This window comes from Bidens hawaiensis, unplaced genomic scaffold (genome assembly GCF_021521415.1).
Source record: "Bidens hawaiensis isolate Kalapana, Puna unplaced genomic scaffold, B.hawaiensis_p1.1 tig00007515_1, whole genome shotgun sequence".
Lineage (NCBI taxonomy): Eukaryota > Viridiplantae > Streptophyta > Magnoliopsida > Asterales > Asteraceae > Bidens > Bidens hawaiensis.
The window spans coordinates 490,540-518,190 of NW_027491526.1; the positions used below are offsets into that span (position 1 = coordinate 490,540).

General features: G+C 35.1%; 3 protein-coding genes across 4 annotated transcripts; 2 read left to right on the top strand and 1 right to left on the bottom strand.

The window, feature by feature from the left end:
- The first annotated feature begins 10,422 nt into the window (after positions 1-10,422).
- On the top strand, positions 10,423-18,410 carry LOC143635490 (uncharacterized). Its single transcript, XM_077103314.1, has 21 exons — positions 10,423-10,807; positions 11,698-12,025; positions 12,121-12,595; positions 12,679-12,764; positions 12,850-12,963; positions 13,090-13,278; positions 13,402-13,467; positions 13,582-13,632; positions 13,727-13,849; positions 13,932-14,045; positions 14,206-14,313; positions 14,415-14,538; positions 14,642-14,776; positions 14,922-15,098; positions 15,170-16,344; positions 16,642-16,819; positions 16,931-17,133; positions 17,203-17,392; positions 17,475-17,700; positions 17,795-17,950; positions 18,105-18,410. Exons 1-21 carry the CDS (start codon positions 10,446-10,448, stop codon positions 18,214-18,216), a joined length of 4,692 nt encoding a protein of 1,563 aa, XP_076959429.1. The 5' UTR covers positions 10,423-10,445; the 3' UTR covers positions 18,217-18,410.
- A 208-nt stretch (positions 18,411-18,618) lies between these two features.
- On the bottom strand, positions 18,619-20,528 carry LOC143635433 (uncharacterized). The gene has a single exon (XM_077103271.1). It carries the CDS (start codon positions 20,526-20,528, stop codon positions 18,651-18,653), a length of 1,878 nt encoding a protein of 625 aa, XP_076959386.1. The 3' UTR covers positions 18,619-18,650.
- A 1,471-nt stretch (positions 20,529-21,999) lies between these two features.
- LOC143635493 (polyadenylate-binding protein RBP45-like) lies at positions 22,000-26,773 on the top strand. Of its 2 annotated transcripts, none has more exons than XM_077103316.1 (7): positions 22,000-22,258; positions 23,844-24,318; positions 25,767-25,822; positions 25,901-26,031; positions 26,106-26,202; positions 26,295-26,474; positions 26,561-26,773. In XM_077103316.1, exons 1-6 carry the CDS (start codon positions 22,043-22,045, stop codon positions 26,472-26,474), a joined length of 1,155 nt encoding a protein of 384 aa, XP_076959431.1. In that variant the 5' UTR covers positions 22,000-22,042; the 3' UTR covers positions 26,561-26,773. The 2 variants fall into 2 exon arrangements, with proteins under 2 accessions (XP_076959431.1, XP_076959430.1); XM_077103315.1 differs by having other exon boundaries at positions 22,001-22,258; positions 26,572-26,773.
- Positions 26,774-27,651: the final 878 nt, after the last annotated feature.

Below are 27,651 nucleotides of genomic sequence, written 5' to 3' on the forward strand. Positions count from 1 at the left end.
CAAAACACATAAACAGACATCAAATCGCATAAAAGGGCGTCAAAACGTATAAAGAAGTTCAAAACGCATAAACGGAAGTCAAAATGCATAAATAGAGGTCAAAAAGCATAAAAGAGGTCAAAACGCATAAACAAAGGTTAAAGCGCATAAATAGGTGTCAAGACGCATAAACAGATGTCAAAACGCATAAACGGACATCAAAACGCATATATGGACATCAAAATGTAGACATTCACGTATACAACTATAGTTTTTATATATATGATACAATACAACAACACTCCACCATATGTGATGTGACACCCGGCTAAAAATTAGTCTAAGCCGCGACTAATATAATCTCGATTAGCAATAAAATTTTGTCATTATGAGAAAAATCTCCTTTATTAGTGATCTAGACGTTTCAAAGTCAACAAAAAGTGCAAAAATTGCCACGTAACGAGCCTGGCGTGGAATAAACTCGGGTAACGAGCCAAAAAGTAAATAAATCCTTAAAGAGGCTAAATGATCTCGAAAAATTAAAATACATATTAAAGTAGTCGAGACAATGTATAAACTTAATTTTAGAAGGCTCGAATCGCAAAAATTGCAAAATAAGTAACCCGAGTGTCGGTGGACGACCCGGTAAGGACTCAACGTCAACTACTTCCAAAAATTAGTTTCTTAGACTTGTATCATCAAGAATCCAATTTCGTTCAAAGTCTGACAAAAATTATTAGGAACAGGATTCGTTTGATTAGCTAAAATTCGTTAGACGTTAAAACAGAAACTTAAGATTATTGTTTAAACACCTAGTTACTAAACCAAAACCATGTGCCATCACCCATTGTTTTCTCAAAACCAACACCCACACATGTCACTTGTAATGAATACCATAATCATTACCATAACACTTGGAAGGCTTCATTTGTTGACAACACACTCATCCAATGATTGCATCTTCTAGAAGCGTTGTAACATTCTCATCCACACACCTTTCACCCCAATGATTACCCTAATCATTACTCTTATGTGTTGGCATCCCCACCACCACACATCTTTCAACCCACTCACTCTCTTTCTCTCTATAAAAACCACAACACACACAAACTTTTAAACACACACAATCAAATTTTAAACATAAACACACACATACTAATCAAGAGTTATGAAGATCTAAGAACAAGAAAAGATTAAGCTACTAGGAAAGATTAAGCTAGGAGGCACACTACACCACTCACTCTTAACACCATTTTCATCTATCAAAATCTCAAGAAACAAGTAAGTATTATGATATGATTAATTGAGTATTAGATATGGATATACAATGTTTGATATTCTTGAGTTGATTAAAAGATTGAAAGTTTGATAATGTGAATAAGTATGTGTGTATGTATGAACCGTAGGTATGTATGTATGTGTTGGTGGAAGGATTAAACCCACTTACACATGCATACATTCACCTTAAAGATCATACATTGATTACTAAGCTTGATTTTAAGTGTTGTTGAATCTTTTGATTGTTTGTTATAAACTTGAATGAATTTGATGTTAGGGTTTGTTGTTAGAATGGAATTTGGATGGATTGTTGAATCAAGATATGATATGGAATAGTCTAATTGAAAATAGGATAAGATATATGCTAGAATTAATAGTTGAAACTTGAAAATTAACCAAGATTGGTAAAGATACTAAATAAGAAAACTTTAATTTAAGAAAAGTTGAAATTTGGATTTTGATGTGAATACTTGTGATGAATGTGATCAATATGTGATTAATAACAACTTTGAACTAAAATAGGGTGCATGATTAAAAGCATTGATTAGTTAACACCTTGGTTAAAATGGACAACAACTTACCAAATAAGGAAGCTTTGTTGAATGATAATTTGAAAGAACAAAATTGGATAAGACAATTAGGATGCATGAAACCCTATCAAACAAGTTGAATGAATTAAACTTATAATTGTACTTAATCAAAGTGGGAGGATTGAATTAGATATAATTATCAAAAATTAAAAGTTACTATAATAGGAAACTTTATTAGTTAAATACTTAGGAAATTCATAATTTGATTGATTAATTAACTACTTGAACTTATACATATATGATATGATGATTTGAACCTGGAAATTTAGGTATTAATATGATATTTGTTCATATAAAAATAACAAGCTTAACTAGTAACATTGTTAAGGTAATCTAAAATACGAACTAGAAACCGAAAACTCGATTAAAGTATCTTATGAACATATATAGTCAAAACTGCTATTTATGGCAAATTATATGTTATTATATGTGTGTTTAGTTCATATGATGATTAGTATAGACTTGTGTAATTTATTTGACACGTCGGTAACCTAAACGGTCGAAAAATCGGCTTTTTAAGCAAAATCGACACAACTATTAGGGACTGTTTTAGAACAGCCCCTAAAGTGTTAAAATACCCATGTATAACATAAGTTAATACATGAGAAAAGGACAAGATGTTAAAACTTAGTCCTAAACGGTTCGTGTCGTTCAAACCGACACGAAAACATTAAAAAGTTGCTATTTTAAGAAAATATTAACAAAAAAATGAAAATAATATATTTTCACAAGTTAACTTGTAAAACTTGACTAATATTTATGTAACAAGTATTTTTCATAATTTATAAGTTACATTTTAAACGAAAAACCGAATTAACGCATTTTAAGCATAAAACCGACGAAACCGTCAAGTTTTATAAAAAATAAAAGGTTAATATTTTTTTAAAACTTTCCAGCAACTAAAGCTTAAAATATTATTATATATTTGAAGTGTTTATTTATTTGACATAGTTATTTAAATAATATCTAACGAAAAGCCGAACTATGTGTACTCGCTTATTTGCTTATGTGCTTGTGTGAACACTAGATTAAGATTAATAAACTAAAAGGATGTTATAAAAACTAAAACCAAGTTTTTATTAACAAGAGGTGTACTAATATAGGACACGCATATTCTGGAATGAAAAGCTTCAAATAGTGAGTTTCTCCATCGAACCCCCTCGATATTTAACTGGAAATGTTTTTAAATCGATATTTAATTGTGTTTTGGGGAAAAGCATATTATTTATTACATATTGATTTCGTTGATGTTTTATAAAGGCATTTTATTTTACAAATTGGTGTATAATGCGGGATGAGTCTAGTTGGCTAAATAACTGTTAACCGAATTAGTAAGGGCACAAAAATATGGGTAGATCTATCGGGGTGACGCCCCCACTTCCAATCGCGTTGGGTTAAAAGTGGGTATATTTTGAGTATGGTATGTTTCGAGTTATCAACTGAGATAGTCATACGTAATGTTGTATTCTTTGCTCGTCTACAACAGCTCAATTTGTTTAAGAAATAAAATGCCTACTGTTTTGTGATGTAATGACGGTAGATCATTACACACGGTTGGTGATATAATGGCGGTAGACCATTATACACTGGATATTTTGGATATAATTCGGGGTATAGTGACGATTACACACGAATTGATATCGGGCTTGTTAATTAAATGGATTGTGTTTTCGACTCATATATAAATATATGGACTATTTTGATATAAAGGGAAACTCACCAACACATTGTGTTGATCGATATTTTAATATGCTTTTCAAGTAATTAAATGAAGTGTGGAAGCTTCGCGGAGAGCTCGGAAAATAGTGGCGTGTGTTTGAATGAAAAATGTTGACTTTATGTTGAACTTGTAATTTGAATAAAAATCGTGTAATATGACATGTGTAATAACTCTGATGGTCAAATAAAGTTCAACTTTCGTTTGAAATCTATTGTTAATTGTGATTGGCTGAGACGGCGTCTGTCACCCCGAAAGACTTGGTCAAAGTCTTCCGATGTTTAAATTAAGATTTTCTGGGTGTGACATGTGATATGTGACAACCTCGACAACTAAGGGCCGGAGTTCTAAAGTATTACCTCTACTTGTTTGCATGTTATTTGATGCATTGTTTGATTGAGCTTTAAGCTTAAAATTTAATTTGCTTGTGAGATTCTAAGGTAATCATAAACACTCTTCAATTTATGATACACCATTTATATGGCTTGTATAGGCTATAGAGCTGTATCAGTTTTCCGTACACTGCCATTGGCATTGTAACAACCATTTCTATACGACTTGTTGTTTGTACGAGTAGTATAGAGTCATACGACTTGTATAGGCAATATAATTATTTGGGTTGTACCGAGATTCTCATAGCGTCATGTTAAGAAAATTTTTGACATGATATAATATATTAGACCTACTTAAACCGCTCATGTACTTTAAATATAACTTTGTTGAATAATCTTTACAGGGTTGGTTTGTAACTTTATATTTATATACAGAATCATTATCCTTCACTTTTGGTAAAGAGAATCATTTTGATTTCGCATATAATATTCCGTCAATTATTTGATACGATGTAGAATCTTGTAATTATTTGACAGAAAACAAGATTTCACCCCTTATTATTTGACATGATATAATCTAACGAAACAAATAGATATAAGATTATACGCCTTTTCATTTGATGCATTAAACTAGTTATAGTGTCAAACTGAAATTTAAATTGATCTTGTATGAACCAACGCTTCTCGTATGGTGCCCAACCGTATAACATATATGACAATATGGATCTCGTGTGACCCAATACTTGCTTAATGGGGTCGAGTCTTATAATTCAAATGGATCTTGTACGACCAGATACTACTCAAATGGGGTTGATTCGTAAAGCCAATGTCGTATAAAGTGGTCAATGATCTCTTAACACAAAAGCCATCATCTATCAGACTGTATGAACCTATAGGATTCATATAGGTGAGGTCACACGTAAGGCTGTAAACGAACCGAACGAATACGAACAATGCCTTGTTCATGTCCATTTGTTAAGAAAATAGTGTGTTCAGGAACGATTCACGAACACTTACCGAACGAGAATTTATGTTTATGTTCATCTATTAAGGAAATGAGTACGTTCACAAACACAAATAAAATCAGCGAAGCTTAGAGATTGAGATCAGTGTATTAATCAATGTGTATAATGAAAAAGAAAACGAGAACAATGCAAAAACAATGTGAGAATATGGTTTCCTATTTTATCTTAGGAGTAATAAATTACAGAATATAAAATATTTAGATAATATAAATAAATGTACAAAAGCTTTCATGAACTGTCAAACTTGAGCAACACTCGAATACGTAGGGCGGTTCGGTTATGATCTCATGGGGTGGCTTGGAGGAGATCAAGATGATAATTAATTTAATTATTATCATTATCTATTTATTTGAATTTTATCAGTTTGTTTTAATAATTTAAATTTTATTGAGTCATGATTTAGAACTTATATTTGTTAGTAGTTGTAGTAGAATACAACTGGTGTAGTTGTTTCGTAGGGACCAAGTAAAGGGTTGGCTATATAACCCAGGTCATATTTCAAAGTTATTTGTACGTCTTGAGTTTTTAGTTTTATAATAAGAAAGAGTCGCTTGTCAAGCATACTGTAAGCGTGCATCTGTGTGTTCCCAATCCTTGATATTCACTTGTAAAGTTAACAAGTGGTATCAGAGCCACGTTTAAGGCTCGGAGAAGAATCCGTTCAACATCTGGAAGGTGCGATTGAAGCAGTAGCAGGTTAGAGGAAGGCTACGATTCGATTGCAAGAAGATAGTATGGCAGATCTTCAGGTTACCAGTGGGATAAGGAAGCTTAATCAGACGAACTACAACACATGGTCTACTTGTATGATGTCGTATCTACAAGGACAAGATCTATGGGAAGTTTTTAATGGTTCGGATACCGTCCTACCTAGAAACGATGTGAACGGGGCAATCGGAAAGTGGAGAATCAAGGCGGGTAAGGCGTTTTACATTCTCAAGACTACGATTGAAGAGGAGTTGTTAGAACACATACGAGACCTTCAAACACCTAAACATGCATGGGATGCCTTGGTAGCTTTGTTTTCCAAGAAGAATGATGCAAAATTGCAACTTCTTGAGAATGAATTGTTGTCCGTAAGCTAAAAAGAATTGACGATACCGCAATATTTTTATAAGGTGAAGACCTTGTGTAGAGAAATCGGGGAGTTGGATACGGATGCAAGAATCGGGGAACCGAGAATGAAGCGAATCATCATACATGGGTTAAAACCCGAGTATAGAACGTTTGTTGCTGCCATACAAGGATGGCCGACTCAACCATCATTGGTTGAATTTGAAAACTTGCTAGCCGGGCTAGAATCGTTAGCCAAGCAGATGTCGGAGACCACACTTGCTGGCCCGTCGAAAACTGAAGACACTGCCTTGTATGCAGATCGAGGTAAAAACAAATCCCGGTCAAATAAATGGGCATATCAAAAGAACTATAATGATCGATCAAAGAAGCAACAATGGCGAAAACCTAACCGGGAACAAGATAAGGAACAAAGTGAACCGAGCAACAACAAAAGAAACAAGAAGCCATGGAAGAATTTTCCGTTCAACTGTCACAAGTGTGGGCGTCGTGGCCATATGGCAAAATATTGTAGGCCACTGAAGAAGGAAACGCTGCTGAAACTCAACCCGAAGCAGTATGGGACGCTGAGGCCTATTGTGCCACCGTTGAACCGGTGCTTGCCCTAAACGCCACAACCGAAGAACAAAACAAAGAAAAATTCGAGTGGATAGTCGACTCAGGATGCTCGAATCACATGACAGGAGAGAAGGATCGTTTGAAGAATCCGGTAAGATATGAAGGGAATCAGGTGGTGGTAATCGCCGACAATTCTCGACATGGCATCCGCCATGTAGGTGATATACGTTTTCGTCCGGACAGCAGCCAGGAACTCGTGTTAAAGAATGCGTTTCATGTACCGGGAATGAAGAAAAACCTACTGTCGGTTCCACAGATTACTGCTTCGGGTAGGTATGTACTTTTCGGTCTGAATGACGTTAAAATATATGATAAATTTGAAACCTCCTCCAAAGCAGTTATACAAGGTAGGAGAGCCGATACTGTTTATGTGTTGTCGGCTGAAACCGCGTATGTAGAGAAAACCAAAACCAATCAAAATGCAGATTTATGGCATCAAAGAGTAAGCCACGTGGGATATGATCGACTCGAAATAATGATGAATAGAAGCCTAGCCGTCGGGTTGCCAAAGTTAAGTATCCATAAAGATGTAGTGTGTGGAGGATGCCAATATGGCAAAGCACACGAACAGCCTTTTGAAAATTCGAATCACAAGTCAACGAGGCCTTTGGAACTCATTCATACAGATGTGTTTGGGCCTGTTAAGCAGGCTTCATTCAAAGGTATGAAATACATGATAACATTTATTAATGATTTTTCTAGGTATCTGTGGGTATACTTCATGAAAGAGAAATCAGAGGCGTTCACAAAGTTCAAAGAATTCAAGTACGAGTCAGAACGAGATGTCAAGTATTCAGTTCAATGCTTAAGGTCGGATAATGGAGGAGAATATACGTCTAGAGAATTTAATGACTATCTTAAAGAACACAAGGTTAAGAGGCAACTCACATGTTCAAATACCCCACAACAAAATGGGGTTTCCGAACGTAAGAACCGACATCTTACGGAATTGTCGGGTTGTATGATCCATAGAAAAAACGTTCCTGGGCGTTTTTGGGCTGAGGCTATGAAAACGGCGGCATACATTAGTAATCGGCTTCCGCAACAAAACATGCAGTATGTGTCACCGTATGAACGAATGTTTAATCATAAGCCAAATATTAGCCATCTTCGGGTGTTCGGTTGTGTATGTTATGTGTTCATTCCAAGCCACTTAAGACATAAATTAGAGAAGAAGGCGATTAGATGTATCTTTGTTGGATATGATAACGAACGAAAAGGTTGGAGATGTTGCGACCCATCTACGGGTAAGTGCTATGTATCGAGGCATGTGATTTTCGATGAAGCTTCATCTTGGTGGTCGATAAATAGAGAGTCGTTACCTGATTCAAATGAATTAAAAGATGAACTTGAGTCCTATGCTACATTAAGGTTTGATGGCATAGATACTGTAGTAGAAGCCGACGAACCAGAGGAACCGAGTACTTTGACGCCACAGAATAATCCATCGCAAACTGGGGTTAACAACACCTCAGCAACAGAAGCTGATCAAATCAGCATGTCCAACGAAGAGTGTGAGTTCAGACGGTCAAACCGGGTTCGAAAACCGAATGCAAGATATGCAAACGTGGCTGTAACACAAGCAGAAAACGAAACCGAACCTGAGACGTTCGAACAGGCAAATAGAAGAGCTACATGGCAGAATGCAATGAGAGAGGAAATTGAAGCTTTGTTACATAATCAAACATGGGAGCTTGTTCCAAAACCGATTGAGTCGAGACCAATTTCGTGCAAATGGGTGTACAAGATTAAAAGAAAAACTGATGGCTCAATTGATAAATATAAAGCCCGATTGGTCGCAAGGGGTTTCTCGCAACAACTTGGTATAGACTATGAAGAAACTTTCAGTCCCCTAGCTAAACTCACAACTGTTCGGGTAATTTTGGCTATAGCGGCAAGTAAACGTTGGAACCTATGGCAGATGGATGTGAGCAATGCTTTCCTTTACGGGAATCTCGATCATGCGATCTATATGGACTAGCCCGAAGGATTCAGAAGTATGGAGCAGCCGGGGTACGTGTGTAAATTAAATAAAGCATTGTACGGGTTGAAACAATCACCTCGCGCTTGGTTTGGAAAAATGGGAGAGTTTCTAGAGCATAACGGGTTTACACCGACGACTGCTGATACGAGTTTATTCGTTCGAACAAAAGGAGAGAAAGTAGCGGTTGTTTTGGTGTATGTCGATGATTTAATTATTACAGGAGATATGCTAGAAGAAATTGACCAACTTAAAGAAAATTTATGTACTAGATTCAAGATGAAAGATCTTGGAAAATTAAAACATTTTCTTGGGTTGGAGTTGGAATATCAACCTGATGGGCTTTGTTTGCATCAGTACAGGTACACCATTGATTTACTAAGTAAATTTGGTTTGGAATGTTGTAAGCCATCAATGAATCCAATGGAGCCTAGTGACCAGTTTCGAGCAACCGAGGGTAAGGAATTACATGATTCCCCTATGTATCGAAAACTGGTTGGAAGTTTGATTTATCTAACTTTAACCCGACCCGATATTTTGTATGCGGTTGGCGTTCTAAGCCGGTTCATGCAAGATCCAAGAAAACCTCATCTAGAGGCGGTTAGACGAGTACTACGATACGTGAAAGCAACACCTAAGCACGGAATACAATTTAAGAGGGAGTCTCGGATGGAATTAGTTGGCTACTGTGATGCGGATTACGCTCGAGACCGAGACACCCGACGGTCGACTACAGGTTACGTGTTTATGATAGGATCAGGTACCGTGTCGTGGTGTAGTAAAAGGCAACCTACCGTGTCATTATCGACTACCGAAGCGGAGTACCAAGCAGCCGCAATGGCAGCTCAGGAGTGTATGTGGTTAAAAGAACTGATGCTAAATCTGAATCAACAAATTGATTCTAAAGTGGTAATGTTTTGTGATAATATGTCATCTATTGCTTTAGCGGAAAACCCGACGTTTCATGCGCGTACTAAGCATATCGAAGTGCATTATCATTTTATAAGGGAGAAAGTATTGAAAGGTGAAATCGATCTAAAGCATGTAGACACGGAGGATCAGGTAGTGGATATGTTTACTAAGCCGTTAACTAGAGTAAAGTTGATTAAATTTCGTGATGGTATTGGAATGAAGAAATCGAGTGTTGAGAGGGAGTGTCAAACTTGAGCAACACTCGAATACGTAGGGCGGTTCGGTTATGATCTCATGGGGTGGCTTGGAGGAGATCAAGATGATAATTAATTTAATTATTATCATTATCTATTTATTTGAATTTTATCAGTTTGTTTTAATAATTTAAATTTTATTGAGTCATGATTTAGAACTTATATTTGTTAGTAGTTGTAGTAGAATACAACTGGTGTAGTTGTTTCGTAGGGACCAAGTAAAGGGTTGGCTATATAACCCAGGTCATATTTCAAAGTTATTTGTACGTCTTGAGTTTTTAGTTTTATAATAAGAAAGAGTCGCTTGTCAAGCATACATTAAGCGTGCATCTGTGTGTTCCCAATCCTTGATATTCACTTGTAAAGTTAACATGAACAACATATACAAATGAACATGAACTAATATTCATGAACACATTATCAAACGTTCACGAATACAACTGAACGAACGGAGGCCCTGTTCGTATTCGTTTGCTTGAATAATTTTTGTTCATGTTCGTTCACTTATTAAACGAACTTCACGCCAAACGTTTAGTTTAACATGAAAGCCTATTTTAAAATGAGTTGATAAAAAAGGGATGTAACGTTACACTTTATTATTTCAAATTCAAATCATTTTACCCCCAATTCACCTTCAAACTCACCGGAACCCTAGATAGATCCGATCACATAACCACCGATTCCAATGGAATCAAAGCAACAAAAGCATCCAATTATTCCGTCATCTCCATCTTCTTCATTACTCCGAGACATTTCCAATTTCAAAACACCGAAACTGCAACGCCGGTTTCAACCAAGCCCTAGCTTCAAATTCGAATCACCGTGTCCTCAATTCTTCACGGCCTCTAAACAAACGCCTAAATCATCATCAACATGCTCGGTGGCTCGCCGCTGCCCTCGGTTCTCCCTTGCTGCTCAGAAATTTAAAGCGGTTGAGTTAGAGCATTCGAAGTCGTCGAGGAAGACGCAGACGGATAAAGAGAAGTCGTTGAAGTCGTTGGCGAAGTCGCTTACAGTTTGGCTCAATTTCCTGTTTGAAAACCCGAGGTTGTGCCATTTGCTTTCAGTTAATTTAGTTTGTAGTACTAATATTTATAGGTTTATATGCTGTATTATTGTATACTCTGGTTAGTTAATTTAGTTTTTTTTTTTAATTTATTCGGTTTGTAGTACTAAATTTTGTTGATTTATATGGAATGCTTATGTACACTTTGGTTAGTTAAGTTAGTTTTCTTAGTTAATTTAGTTTGTAAGACTAATGTCTATAGATTTGTGTGATTTTTTTAAATAAACTCTGGTTAGTTAATTTAGTTTCCTTAGTTGATTTAGTGTGTAGTACTTATTTCTGTAGATTTATGTTGTATTTGTGTATACTCTGGTTAATTAATTTAGTTTTTTTACGTTTATTTGGTCTGTAGAACTAATATCATAGATTTATGTTGTGTTTTTGTACACTCTGGTTGAGTAGTTTAATTACTTTAGCTGATTTAGTTTGTAGTAGCAATATTTATTCTTTAATGTGGTATTTTTTGAACTACACTTTGGTTAGTTAATTTAGTTTGTAGTACTAATATATATAGGTTTATGTGGTATTGCTAATAAACTCTGGTTAGTTGTATTTTCATAGATTATCTTATCATACAGGCATATATTATCAGTTTTACTATTGATTGTATATTACTTCCTTTAACCTCAATTTTTCAAACATTAATCTCTATCAGAAGTGATTTTTACAATTGTAAGATGCACATCCAAAACCGTATTATATGTATAACCTATTAGTGGAAGTGATTCGCTTATTATTATTATTATTATTATTATTATTATTATTATTATTATTATTATATCATCATTCAATATCACATAACACTCTCAAAATGCTAAAAGTGTGTTTTCTTTGGCATTAGTTTGTTTTGACTCATTTTCTAAAAATTTAGGTCTTGTGGAGTTGATGTATCAAGATTTACGGGTGAAGAGTCGTCTGATGTGTCATCAGATGTGGTGTTTTTGGGTTCCAAGAGGGAAAGTGTGTCTCATGGTGGAGTGGACATTGATCGAGAGTGGCGTGGGCCGAAGCGTAGGAAGGATATTTTATGGGTTGATAAGGGTAAAACGGGAAACAAAGTCTCGAGTCCATTGCATTCCCGTTTGCGGGCTTCGCTTGAGGATGTTTGTAGCTTGGATGACTTGAAAGAAAGAATGGCGGTTTACTTGAGCCAAACTAGTTGCCATGAGATTCTTGATGTCATGACTCATGTTACAAAGGTTTGTTTTCTTGTTTTTGTGGGCTTGTGTTAGTTATTGGTCTAAATCTATGGTCACAAACTCACAATAATGTTTCTAATTATTTAACTTTTCAGAATATTGATGAAGGAAGACTAAAGATGAAGGCTCACTGTCCAATAGTTACTGATGTTGGATTGAAGGAGAATGCCTTGAAGATTCTAATGAGCTATAACCCTGTTTGGCTAAGGATTGGACTTTACATCATATTTGGCGTTGAATCCTTGTTACCAAAGCCAAACACAGACACAAATTCAGAGCAAGAGTCTTCTTTTCTAAAAATGGTTTCTGAAAAGTTGTTTTTCTCACATTCTGGACTAGCAAAAGCCTACATTTACAACAAACTGGTTGACGGTTTGTACAGACCGGGTTATTATGAAAAGTTAGGGAATGTTATATTGAAGAGAATTTTATTGCTAGTACTCATACTTGATCGAGCTAAATCACAGAGCAGTTTGCCTATTTGTTATGGTATAGATGGGATCGATGGTGGGTCCCCTTTATTGTTCACATCTCAAGCTACTATCAACTCAAGTTCTGATGTGATTTCCGGTAAATAGAAGAATCTTTATCATTATTTTATTATTCAAGAAACTTTAATGTTCACAAATTAATGCTTGCGTTTTTTTGTCTAGGTTTTTTATCACCTGAGGTGATGCATGGAGTTGGTAATCTTCTTACACAACTCACAATTATTGGATACAAGCTTTCTTACCACCAAGTATGATGAAATTTCTTTAATTTATGACTTTATGCCACTTTATTGTGTTTATATACAATGATTATGATCATGCTACATATTGCAGAATCCTCTTGTCAAGTATGTGTTTAAGGTGACTGATCTTTTTAATGATTTACAAGATGGAGTTCTTCTCTGCAGAGTCATTCAACTCTTACAACATGACCCATCTATTCTTAAGGTCGGCTTATTAAAAAATGAATCTTCTAAAAGATTTTGGTTTCTATTAAACTACATAACAATAGTCAATACGTTCTTTAAGCTTCCTTCTGTTATTATAATTATTTTCCCTTTTTTTTTTTTGCAGAAAGTGGTTGTTCCATCAGATGATCGAAAGAAAAATCTGGTTAATTGTGAGATTTCCCTAAAATATCTGAAGCAGATTGGAGTTCCATTAATTGACGAAGATGGAACCGAGATAATAACGGAAGATATTGTTAATGGAGATAAGGAGCTCATAATCTCATTGCTATGGAACATGTTTGTTCATCTACAGGTTTAGTTGAATATTTATACTTTAATCTAAATGTTACTCATGTTAAATTGTTGATTTATAAATTTTAGCAAAGATTTATGTTTGATCCTTATAATTAATCTGATTTTTGTGCTTTATCTGCAGTTGCCACTTTTGATCAAAAATGAGCTTATATCTGATGAAATCACTAAAATCCGTGGACCTGAAGTGGTATGCATTCCACACATACATATAACATGATTGCCAATTTACTAATGATAATTTGACTTTTATAAAGTAGAAATTTGTTTTAAATCTATAACTCTTCTCTCTTGATCTTAGCAGGCGCTTCCAAACACCTCAAGTCAATTGGAGATGCTTCTTGAGTGGATTAAGGTAATTTTCTTTCTAATTACTATCCATGCATAAAATAGTTGTATTGTGTGAAGTTGAATTATGCAATGATGCTTACTGCTACTCATCTATCCAGGCAATTTGTGATAATTATGATTTGAAGGTTGAGAACTTCACTTCCTTGGTTGATGGTAAAGCCATGTGGTGCTTGCTTGATTATTATTTCAAAAAAGAACATTGTGATGCTAGTTCTAACATGGTATGCATTCTTACCCTGTTAAAGTTGTTTCATTTGGATTCATGATCATGTTGTTCATTGTTATATGTTTATGAATTTCAAGGATCCAAAAGAAACAAATGGAACGTCGATCATGTCAGCTTCAGATTATGTTGATGCAGTGCATAACTTCTTGTTGTCACAGAAGTTAACAACACTATTGGGGAATTTCCCAGAGGTATGCTATTGCTATATAACCTTATTTTATCTTTTTACCTTTCAGATAATCAGAACTTCACCAAATACTCGACACCATCACAAGTGATTATTACAAATTCAGTTGCATGTTATATTTAAATTGGTTTATAGTTGTCCTAATTTACATCATCAATGTTTAGGTTTTACAAGTTAGTGATATACTTGAGTATAAAGGAGCCTGCAGTGACCGGGGAGTGATCATTTTGTTGGTTTTCCTCTCATCCCAGCTAGTTGTCAAGAGAAATTTGGTAATGAATTAATGACCAAACTACCCTTATGAGGTGTAACTTGAAATACATTTTATCAACTGGTCTTTAACATGAATGTACAATATTCTTTTGTATGGCAGCGACAAATTAATTTTCATAAACTTTTGGGTCATAATCAAAATCTCGAGATAAAATGTATCAGGCGAGATCAACTCATTGGATCTCAAGAAAATGAAGTAGAAACTTGTCAGAATGAGAGTGAAGGTTTCCACTTTGCACTGATTTATTTTTTCTTCTCGAAGTTGGAACCTTTTGGTTTCCCGTACTTATCAAGAAATTTTATTTAATTATTATTTTTTTCATGTAGATAATGGGAGAAATTTTAAGGCAATAATGGCTTGGTGGAAAGAAATGGCTCAGCACAACAGCAAGGCTAATGTGAATCCGGTTTACACGGTTTTAAATAGCTTTTCTGGCAAACAATCAAATGTTAACCAACGAGGTTATCAGTCTAAAACTTTCTATATCTAGTAATCTTGATAATATTTTTCGTTAGTTGCCTGATAACATTATCGTAACCTTCGTATAATGTTATGCATTTGTTAGATGTTTCTTCTGTCTGATGTATGCTTTCGTGTCTGTTTCAGAGAATGCTGCAACAATCATACAATCTCATTTCAGGAGGTTTGTTAAATACCAAAACTTCAAACGAATTAAGAATACAATTTCTTTTCTTCAAGCTGTTATTCGTGTTTGGGTAATGGTGAAGAATACATCAGTCACTGCAAAATTCAATACAATCAAGATTCAAGAAGAATCATACGGTATTAAGCTAATATTCTTTATTTGCATCATTTCATGTTTTGTTAATTTCTTCATTTTTGATTTTTTACAGATGGAAGGAAACCATCAAAAAGTTTTTCTAGATATTTGATTGACAGATATGCTTTTATCAAGCTCAAACGTTCTGTAGTAGCCATCCAACGTGCGATACGACATTGGATTGCCCAAAAGCATCAAACTGATGCTGCGATTATGATTCAAAAATGCATTCGTGGGCATGCAGCAAGGTCTGCATATGTTCAACAATCAACTGCAACCCGAATTCAAGCTTGTTATCGTGGTTGGATATTAAGGAAAAGTTTCTTGCATCAGAAGCAAGCAGCAGTAAAAATCCAAAATCACTATCGTGGACACAAATCAAGGAACAGTTTCTTGTATAAGAAGCAAGCAGCAACAGTAATTCAAAATTATTATTGTGGATTGGTTGTTAGGAAGAATTTCTTAAATCAGAAACAAGCAGCAACGAAGATTCAAAGTCGTTATCGTGGATTTCTATTGAGAAAGAGTTTCTTGAATCAGAAGCAAGCAGCAACAAAAATTCAAAGTTGTTTTCAGGGATTTCTATTGAGGAAGAGTTACTTGAATCAGAAACAAGCAGCAACTAAAATTCAAAGTTCTATTCGTGGATTTCTATTGAGGAAGAGTTTCTTGAATCAGAAACAAGCAGTAACAAAGATTCAGAGTTATTATCGTGGATTTCTATTGAGAGAGAGTTTCTTGAATCAGAAGCAAGCAGCAACAAAAATTCAAAGTTCTTTTCAGGGATTTCTATTGAGGAAGAGTTACTTGAATCAGAAACAAGCAGCAACTAAAATTCAAAGTTCTATTCGTGGAAGTCTATTGAGGAAGACTTTCTTGAATCAGAAACAAGCAGTAACAAAGATTCAGAGTTATTATCGTGGATTTCTATTGAGAGAGAGTTTCTTGAGTCAGAAGCAAGCAGCAACAATAATTCAAAGTTCTTTTCGTGGATTTCTATCGAGGAAGAGTTTCTTGAATCAGAAGCAAGCAGCAACAAAAATTCAACGTTTGTCAAGAAACAATTTCTTGAGAAAGAAGCAAGCAGCTATAAAACTACAAAGGTCATATCAGGCCTTAAAGTGTTTGAGAAGCTTTAAGCAGTCTAAACTTGAAATCAAGGCAGCGATTACCATTCAATCGCATACAAGAAGATGGATTGCTTGTAGAGTAGCATGTAACTATAAGCACTCCATCGTGTTGATCCAAGTAAGATATTTTTATATATGCACTAGAAAAGTGTATAAATTATTCTTTTCACTATGAAAACTGTAAATAGTATTTGCCACACTGACTTAAGAACATATAAAAAAGTGTATCAAATAGTCTAAACTTATAAATGTGTAGATTTTGCCAATTCTCCATTCAAGTTTAGCTTTATAATTTTTTGACTTTTTAAGTGTATAAGTATGTCAATAAAATATGCAGAATAGCTAATTTGTTGTAGTTATACTATTCCTCTGATATTGCTTTTTCATTATGAGTTTGATGATTTTCTTGAAACAGAGATTTTGGCATAGTCAGTTGATGAGGAGGGAGTTTTTGTTGCAAAAGGAAGCTGCAACGAGGATACAAAGTGCTTTTCGGTGTTTAAAATGCTTCAAGGATTTCAATTGTCATAAAAATGCTGCTACCAAAATTCAGAAATTTGTCAAGAGGTGGATTATTAGAAAGAGGCTTTTAGGTAAGTCTTAATGGCTAATCGTGTTTTGTGTTACTCTTCACATCGCTTGTTCTTTCTGTCAGATATATACTTATTTTGATGTTACTGACATCGACTCACTGGATTGTATAGAAATTGGAGCAATATCAGGCTGCAACCATGAAGTTAAGATGTACGAGAGTTCTGCTTTGAAGTTGCAGAGGTGGTGGCGGGGTATATTACTAACCCAATCCCAGAAAAGAACAGCATCAGCAGTTTTGATTCAGTCAAACGTTAAAGGATGGATCGTTAGGAAACGGGCAGCTCAGAACAAACAACGTGTCGCAGTGATCCAAGTGAGTAACAAAACTTTTGTCCTTAAGTTCATTATGTGCCAGAATAAATGTAATAACTTGTTTTTACAGTCATACTGGAAAGGATATATTGAGAGAAAACATTCAAGAGAAAAGGTAATCGATATACGATTAAGGGTGCAAAAGGCTGCTGAAAATGTGGATGATGGTATGAGAATTATAAACAGGCTTATTGCAGCACTTTCTGATCTGAAAAACATGAAGAGTGTTACTGGCATCCTTCATACTTGTGCAACACTTGGTAACGAGCTAGTTTACTTATTCTGGTTATTTAAGAAGTTTACTTTTGGGATATTTTAATTTACAGTTATTATTTTATACAGACATGGCTACAAAACACTCTCAAAAATGCTGTGAGAAGCTTGTGGCTGCAGGGGCCATTAATACACTACTTGAATTAATTCGTTCAATTAGTCGGAGCATTGTTGATCAAGAGGTTTTAAGACACACACTTTCTGTTTTTAGAAACCTCACACGTTATCCCCATTTGACTGAAGCACTCATTGACACTAGTGGATCGGGTCAAATAATTCTTTGGGAATTCATACGGTTCGTAAAGATGTTTCTTGGCAACTTTTCATGTTCATTTGTCACAGTTCTTGTTCTGTTATAATCTTATTTGTCTTACTTTTATGGGATGCAGAAACAAAGAAGATGCATACTTCATTGCAGCTGATGTTTTAAGAAAAATATGTTTGAATAAAAAAGGAGTTGAAGGACTACGTAATATACATGCTCTAGTGAAGAGATTGCATAATCTTGTTGAAGATCTTAAAAGGAAAGCAGGCAATGAGAAGAGGTACGCATAAGTAATATCAGTTTCAATTATTTCTTAATTGCTAAAAACCAGCATTTTCAGATTTCTATGTTATTGGTTATATTTTAATTTAGTCATCAGGGCTCTAATTTTCTTTTATTTAATTCACATTCATGGAAACATTTTGTATATGCAGGAATCAACGAACTGCAGCACCAAAGGAACAAACTGACCGAAGATTGAAGGAACAGACTGACCGAAGACTGAAAGAAGCTGTTCAAATCTTGAAACTGATAACCAATAGTTAAGATCGATTCCAGCTCGGAACCACTTATGGTTTTTGTGTTCAGTTCTCAAGAAGTCTTCTAGTTTGATTGTATGAACTAAATGATTGGTGTTAATTAAGGCTCTAGTGTTTTCTGGATTATTGTGTAGATTGGAGATTTGATGTGTTGGTTTTAAGGTTACAAAATAACCTTGAAAAATATCAAATTTTAATGTTCTGAGCATATTTAAACTTTCGGTATGTCGTGGCAGATAAAAGAAATGCATCAGCTGATTCGATACGAATAATATGTTACTAACCATATAGAAAATAGCTATATAACAAACTCCAGTTTAAATTGAAAAAAAACTATTCCTTAATATGGCTTGCACTGAGAAGCTTAAAGATATGACATGCAAAAAAGACGCGAAAACGATTTTAAAATAAACGATAAAACACCATTCCTGAATCTGAGTTTTATGTATTAACTCCAAGCACAAATCCATTGCTATAAGAAGGAAGATTGGTAGATAAACTGTAATTCCTCACTGGAGAACGAAAAGGGTTCGGTGTAACAGGATGAGTAATATGCAATCCCGCACCACGAATAACTTGTTTCGCTTTTGCACATAATATTTCAGATTGCTCAGTAAAGAAAGCCGGGAATTCCTTTGACTTAATAAACTCAAGAGCTCCGTTCCAACTAGAATAACTGTCAAATCCACAGTTCAAACTGACAACAACATGCGGAGGCGGCAAATAAGGTGCTTCCTCTTGGTAAATCCCCCTTACAATGTTCACACGCACTCGGCTACCAATTCCGAAAGTTGAACCAGATAAGTTTGTCGGGACCCCAGGACCCACCATCACTATTTGCACGTTTCCCATCCCGTTAAGCATATGACTTATCTCTGCGAATGCTGGCATCCAATCTAGCTCCTCTTCGGGTCCAATGTAGTGTAAAATGACTTCTTTACCCTTGAGTAAAAGATTCTTGGAAACAACACTTAGTGTCGTTAGTATGTAATAAACGGTCAACGGGTGTGAAAGGATGTCGGCAACCGGGCTAGACAAGGGCAGTGCTCTGAGGTTGTAGTATTCGGGCCAGCTGGCAAGAAGGGTCGGGTTTGAAAGCCCGTTTTTCTGCATGACAAACTCGTGTGGGAATTCATCATCATCTAAACCACCCCAAGATTCAGATAATTTGTCGGTCGTAGGGAGTAAACCAAACGGACAGTGAGAATAACAAGGGCATTTTCGTCTCCACATACCCTTTTTATGAACACCGTACATTTCAAGATATTTACACGGATGCTCGTTGGAACACGGAAATGTAAAGATACTAATCGCTAACTCGTCTTCACGATCCATCATTGCTTTATAAAGCCCACAAACGCCTTTATGCGACTCTTTCCAATGTTGTTTTTGGCACAAAGCGGTACAATAGATTATACCGTTACAATTGTCACAAAACACGATATTTTCTCCAAAAACTTGTTTTTCACATTTAGCACATTGTCTTAAACTGACTGATTTTAAATCAAAAAAAGTTTCGTCCTTTTTGAAGTCCGAAACTTTAGTAGGGGTCGACGAGGCACTCGAGTTGACTTTTTCGGTATATCCTTGACCAGGCGGATGAGAGACCGTAACAGCAACAAGATCATTGCCTTTTGACATTTCAGCAGGCCACTGCACATCAACGGTTTCAATAAACGGGTCAAACGAAACGAACTTTGACCATCTTGGACTATCGTAATTCTCTTGAAGCAGCGGGTGGACTAAAGTAACGGCTTTCATGACACCATAAACAAACCTAAGCTCTTCGATCGTAGGATTTCTACACCTGAGCTCACCAGACGAGTTGCACCGACACACGTCAAAAACAGGAAACCGATCACCACCCGAAACCTCCAAGACCAAAGACTTAATCATCTTCTTATGTGAAATAAACATCAACGATTCCACCTCATACGTGGCCCTCAAAACCTCAACGTTCGGAGCACGAACCGTCTCTCTTGACCCCATCATTTTCTTCGCATCATTTTCTGATCTAAACATATACAACGCGACATCTCCACCGTCTCCACCAACAAACTGCGCACACGGGAAAAGTTGTTTCTTTCCGGTCCAATCCGAATCTTTCCCGACTTTAAGCCCGAAAAGATGATTCGGTCTTATTCGTTTCCATGGATCAGTCCTGTACAGAGCAGCTGCAGCACTATAAAGAGACTTTATAATAGAAACCGAAATGGTTTCGACATTTGTTAGACAAGTTCCGGATCCCGGACCGAGTCCGGGCCCGGAACCGAACTGTTGGCGGTATCTTATGAATAGTTTCTTCAGATGGGTATCCATCATATATGTGTGTTCAAAACCTAATAATGGGGAAAAAAGTTATTATAATGTAATGTAGTGAATGTAAAACCCTAAAACATGAATTAATAATATATAATGTGGCAGCAGAGTTATGAACATAGAGCCAATTGCATAACACTTTTAACATAATAATAATAAGTATTAAGAATATGAAACAAGAACAATAGAATTGTATGAAACATGAAGTTGTATTAATGGAGATAAAGAGACGGGTGTACAGTTGTTTGATGAATGAATGTAGATCTGCTTGAATGGTTAAAGACAGATCCGACCGACACAATAATATTGGGTTCAAATGCAAGACAGACAGAGAGACTGCTGTTGTGTTCTCTTATGTTATGTTACGTTACGTTGATGTGGTTGCTTGGGTACTATAATATTAATAAGTGTTTTAGGACAACATCCTTTGGTCGGATTTTTTGTTTTCTACTTTGGTCGAATTTTGAGTTGGAAAAACATTTTTTTTAAAGAAATAGTTACAAACATTTTTTTAGAGCAATCAAGTTGTATCACGGGTTAGACTAGTCGGTTAAGAATGCTAAGCTTTAGCTGTCTCTTTTTGAGCTTTAAATTTGATAAAATAAGGTCTTTTTTTCTAACTAACTAGGAGTTGACACGTGTTATTTGTGTATTTTCTTAGTTGTACGTGTTCAGTTTGTTTTTCTGTTCAAATAAAGGTCAATGTCGTCTTTTCACATGTATATACAAACACTATTTTCTTCTTCCATCTACCTGGTTCTTCAAACTAGTTAGTTCTTCTAAGTGGAATCATCGTTGATTCTATCAAAATTTGTTGATTTCAACTTTAATTGAACAAATTCAAATTCGTGTGTGTTTACTATCCAATTGTGTTATAGATCCTAGCGAATTTTGTTAAGTATGGTGTCAAATAAGTCGTTTAAAGCCACTCGATCTAATCTTTCAATAAGCTCTGATGCGACGAGTGTGCAACATAACAAACCTTCATTGGCGCCGACACTATCGTTGTTTAGTAGATACGCCAATTATTGACGTGATGATCCGGATATGTGTAGAAATTGTTAGCTTGATGCTCTCTATCAAAGCCATATATGACGAGGTGGTGGTGTTAGGTTGCTCTTTCCATTGCCGTCACCGACGGAGATATCAAAAATGAAGGGAGATAGACTAGGGACGCAAACTAAAGCACATAGACGTCTTTTCAGTTGCTTTTTTGAGCGGAAAATAGACTGGGTTGCGCGTTATAGTTAGATGAACGGATCAACAAACACATGATTTAACAAGGGTCGATAAGTAAAATAATAATCATAAAAATAATAATAATAATCATAAAAATAATAATAATAATTGAAATGAATTCTTATTATTATTTAGTTGAACGACTGACTATCATTCATTCATATTCATATTCATATTCATATTCATATTCAGATTGATATTCCGTTTGTGGTTTTAAATTAGGGTTCGTTTTCATTCCCAATTTCAATTCGATTAATAATCTATTTAATTACGGAATGCAACCTGCAACGATGGACCCTCAGCAGCAGCAACAATGGATGGCGATGAATCAACAACAGCTGCAGCTCCAGCAGCAAATGTATACTTATAATAATAATAATCAGCAGCCACCGGCTGCTGCTGGTGATGAGATCCGTACTCTGTGGATCGGAGATCTGCAGTATTGGATGGATGAACACTATCTCCTTACCTCTTTCGCTCAAACCGGAGAGGTGCATTTATTATTATTATTATTATTATTATTATTATTATTATTATTATTATATATTTGTAATTGAATTATGTTATTTTGTTACATTTTTATTTGTTGCATTCTGGTAATTATAGAAATTACAGTGATGGAGTATGCATAATTGAGTCTGTGTTTAATTGCTGCAATACAACACGTGTGATATTCGTTATGTATTACGTCATTTTTGTTCATCTAAATTGCAGACATGACATGAATTTCTCTGTAATCACTAAAAGGAAACTGCTTTTTAACTGTTTTTTTATTTTTTTCAACAAACTGTACTTTATGGAATACTTTTACTGCTTCACAAATTGAGCACTTTATGTATATGTTTAAGTGTAACCAGGGCCGTCTTCAAGAATCGTTCAAAATTTTTGAGCCGAAAGCGACAAAAAGTTTGGGCCTTTAGTAAAAACAGTTTTTTTTATTGGGCTTAAACAGTTAAATTTTTAAATAGGCTTATTGGTTATGATTTGTGTTGTGCAATTTTTTTTTGTAATAATGAGCTTTAATGAATTAAGTAATAGAGTTTAAACATTAAGAATATATATATATATATATATATATATATATATATATATATATATATATAGGGTTGATATCATTTAAGAACTCTAAAAAGATTAAGAACTCTTAGGAACCCTTAACAAACCAATAATTTTTTAACTTTTTTTATATATTAACATTATTTAAGAGTAGTTTTATCATATTTTATATAAAAAATTTTGATTACATATAATAATCACAAGTTTACATATATGTAAAATTTATGTACTAACAAATTTACATAGGTATAAAACAAAACATAGATATGTATAAAAACTAATTTTCAAAACTGTAATCGTAGATATAGATATACATAATAATAAAACTACTCTCAAAGAACATTAACATACAAAATTTTTTATAAAAACGTTAGTTTTCAATGGTTCCTTCAAGTTCTTAAATAATTTAACAGTTCTGTAATGATACTCATCCTATATATATATATATATATATATAGGGAAATGTTAACATACAAATGAAATTAACGTGCTAAATGTGAGAATCAAGTAGAGTAATTATATATACAAGTAGATTAATTATGTAATTACATTATAGAGTAATTATCATAGAGTAATTACATAATTACTCTACTTGATTCTCACGTTTAGCACGCTAATTTCATTTGTATTTGATCCAAACCCTATATATATATATCTATATATATTGTTATATATTTCTAAAAAGGTATATAAATTTTTTAAAGTTTTTGGGCCTAGCGGGGTGAACGGACCAGGGACGGTCGCCCTCAAAGCCAGCCTTGAGTGTAACTTGGCTGTGACACTTTTCTTGAGAAGAACTAGAATTGTATATATGATAAATTCCAAGTAGGAAAGTGCTGCAATGTGCTAATCCAACTTTGCTAGGTTCTTGCACTTGGTTGCTGCTTATTTAGTATAATAGGAATATGTTAATATCGTTTAATGATTTTTGTGCTGACTAGTTTGGTTGTATATCTATGTGAAACTGGAGTGTGTTGTTGTTTGTTATTATAAAGCTATTTAAAAATCCTGTGTTTACAGGTGGTTTCTGCAAAAGTCATACCGAACAAGCAATCTGGGCAATCTGAGGGTTATGGTTTCATTGAGTTTGTTAACCGAGCAGCTGCAGAAAGGCATCTACAGGCATATAATGGTACTTTGATGCCCAATGTTGAGCAGCTTTTCAGGTTGAACTGGGCCTCGTTTGGTGCTGGTGAACGAAAACAAGATGATACACCCGATTACACTATCTTTGTTGGGGATGTGGCAGCTGATGTTACGGACTATGCCTTGCAGGAGACGTTTAGGGCTCATTATCAATCTGTTAAGGGTGCTAAGGTTGTAACTGATAGGCTAACAGGACGTACCAAAGGTTATGGTTTTGTGAAATTTGGAGATGAAAGTGAGCAAGTGCGTGCCATGACTGAAATGAATGGAAGATTATGCTCAAGCAGACCTATGCGAATTGGACCAGCTGCTAACAAAAAGAATGTTGGCGGTCAACAATATCCAAAAGGTACGTGCTTTTGCTCTTACCGGCTCTCAAAATGCAGTTTGCTTATGTTATCTGCTTGGATTATAGTAGCCTGTGAAATGATTCTTGTATCTGTTTGTTTAATTCATTTCTTGGAATCTTGTTATCAGATATTTTATGTTTGGTTTTCTTACGAAGCTTCTTATGATTTTTCCGTTCGCGATTTTGGTCGGTTCTTGTAGATTAACACCAGCTTAACATCGTAATTACTTTCCCGTGCTTTGAGAATTACCGGCATTAATGCTATTAACACATTGAGCATGCAAAAACTTATAAAACTCCTATTGTCTCAAAGCAGGGCATCGAGAGGTTCTATCATATAAGGGTCTGGCAATGATTTCAGCAGAAATTGTTACCCTTAGGTCAGTTTTTCAATTTATGTCATTAATTTCCCCTGCCGTTTATTTAAGTTCCTCAACGCAAAGTTATGTTGTGTTGCTTTTTTTTTTCTCAAGTTCTTTTAATATTGAACCTTCCTTTCAGTCAAGTTACTTTATTCATTGTCATTCAACGCATTTGTTGTTATTATTTCTATTAAAAGCCAATAATTACTTTTATTCTATTAAGCATCCTTTCTTTTACTTTCTTGCTTGGATCTGTACCCCTCTTCCTTATCATTAATGTTAACTTTCTTTTCTTTTAAGTAAAATTCACCGATACCATATTTAAATTTCTCTTTCGGCTGATAGTATACAAGCTTGTCTGTATTTACTTCCCATGATCTGTGCTTAAGTTTCTTATTTGGATATTTAATATCACGCCAGCCAGGCATAGCTAACATGTATTTCACATGATCTTAGAATTAAGAAGTCTAACCTTTGGTCTACATAAGACTTAATTCTAGCTTTATGTAATTTAACACTTGACAAAGTTTGATTAACCCAAAATAAGGGCATGTGGATGAAGGGATTGTGGAATCCTTTGCTGGCGCCTGGCAGTTTTTAGTGAATACTAACCTTTGTATATGGAGAAATGAACATCTTTCATTAACAAGGTAAAGATGAGTTTTTTGTTTTTAAATTCCCATGTAGTCTCAAAAGCACTAGTAAGTTGGAGTTCACTATGCAAGGAAATAAAATGGTGCCAGTAATTTTTGTTTTTAAAGGTGTGCTAGTTACAACATTGATCTTTATCAGCTGACTTGAAGGAATCATGCATGGTTCAATATGATTGGTCGTTCTGTTTGCCTTTGTTTTGCTTGATTATAATAAAATATCATGGATATTTTAACCATTTGGGATTTATTGTTTTGTATCCGTATATTACAATTTCTTGATCTCATTCACAATCACTTGGTGCATTCATTCACTCTTGGTTCCCGCCTCCGTATTTGCACTTACTGATCTCCGGGATTATGTGACATTAAACTGGGGGCTACAACATTTTACTGCCCTTTGAACATCTTTCATTTATATTTTCTTTATTTGCAGCTTCTTACCCAAACACTCAAGTAACACAGAATGATGATGATCCAAATAATACAACTGTCAGTAATTTCTTTCATTATTGTTGGTGGGCTGGATCCAAATTATACAACTGAATGTTTGAATAAAACGCATTGCAGATATTTGTTGGTGGGTTGGATCCTAATGTTAGCGATGAACACCTTAAGCAGGTTTTCAGCCAATATGGACAGTTAGTCCATGTGAAGATCCCGGTGGGCAAGCGGTGTGGGTTCGTTCAATTTGTTGATAGGTGTGTGATATATTCAGGCTTCTTTCGATTCAGGAACACAAATCTATTTCTTGCTGTTAACTCTATATTTTCAGAAGCTGTGCTGAGGAAGCATTAAGAGTGCTACAAGGAACTCAGTTTGGTGGACAAACCGTGAGACTTTCATGGGGCCGTAGTCCTTCCAACAAGCAGGTTTTGTTTGAAACTTTGAATATGTCATGAATATTTGATGCATAGATATTTGCTTCCTAAAAATTGTGATTCATGTGTGTGAATGTGTTCAGCCTCAGGTAGAACAAAGTCAGTGCAGCGGTGGATACTATGGGTATGGACAGGGATATGAAACTTATGGCTACGCACCGGTTGCTCAAGATCCTAGTATGTACTATGGAGGCTATGCAGCAGGATACGGTGGCTTCCCACAGGCACAACCGCAGCTACAACCACAACAACCACAGCCATAGGTAAGATTAACATACAGTTTTAATCATTGAGGTGACGGTTTCCGTATTTACTTAACGTTTAACTAAATTGAGGTTTCGTTGTGCAGTGATATGGTGCTGAATGGGAGGCTGAGCTGTACCGGATCCTGCGAATGAAGACTTCTTAAAATTATTGAGTACATTATCTGCTGCTTTGTTTTATTCTGAATTTTTGTTTTTTCTGCTGAGATGATCCTGATGCTACTTGTCATGTTATGTAGCCACTTGGCTGTATTTAAATTTTCACATTCAGGATATCTTTTTTACTTTGGTGTGTTATATAAGGTGCTCCCTCTCTGGAGGTTGAGATTAGTTCGATTCCTGTTGTGGATTATCGAGTTGAATTAAGATTTAGGAGTTAGGTTAAATCAGTGTCAGTTCTGGAAAAATAATGCGATATGCCCGGTTTTCATGTTGAAAGACATTTTTTTTACTCCGACATCATAATCGGAATATCAAGTTATTGTGAAAACATTACACTGTAACTAAACCGTTAAATTTTTTTATATCAAAGGCTCATGCTTTTATAAATGTTTTACTTATATACAATTGCAAACGCGTAAGGTATAAGTTATATAACCTACACATACCATGCACATGTGTAAGTTTACTTAATGGACGAATAATTTTGGGTTTCAAAATATAGATGAACTAGAGTTTTACCCGGCGCGTCGCGCCAGGGCTATATGAATTTGGTCGGTTTTGGTTACAAGCGTTATGATGTTGGAACTAGAACCGCAAATAAAACTAAAAAAAAATAGTAAAATTGAGTGGACCAATGAGGTAACATCCGTTGGTAAAACTCGAACTTTGTCAATCTCGACCATCGAGGTGGTGAATCTACGTAAGTTCGGTTGGTTTGCGACACTTTCGTTGCGGTACCAAAACTAAAAAGAAAACAATAAAAAAATTGATTTCGGTGGGTTTTTGTTACCTTCGTTATCGTAACATAACTAAAACGAAGGGCAAAACGTCTACGTGAACTAAAACAAAAAAAATTACCTTACCGTAACTAAAACAAATTTTTTTATGACATTCGTTCGGTTTTGTTACGTTCATCCAAGACTAAAAAACAAAAAGAAAAAAAAAAACAAACTTCTGAGAATTAATATGGTGTCGCAAAGTGACCCAATAACAACTTTTCAGCACCAAAGATCTC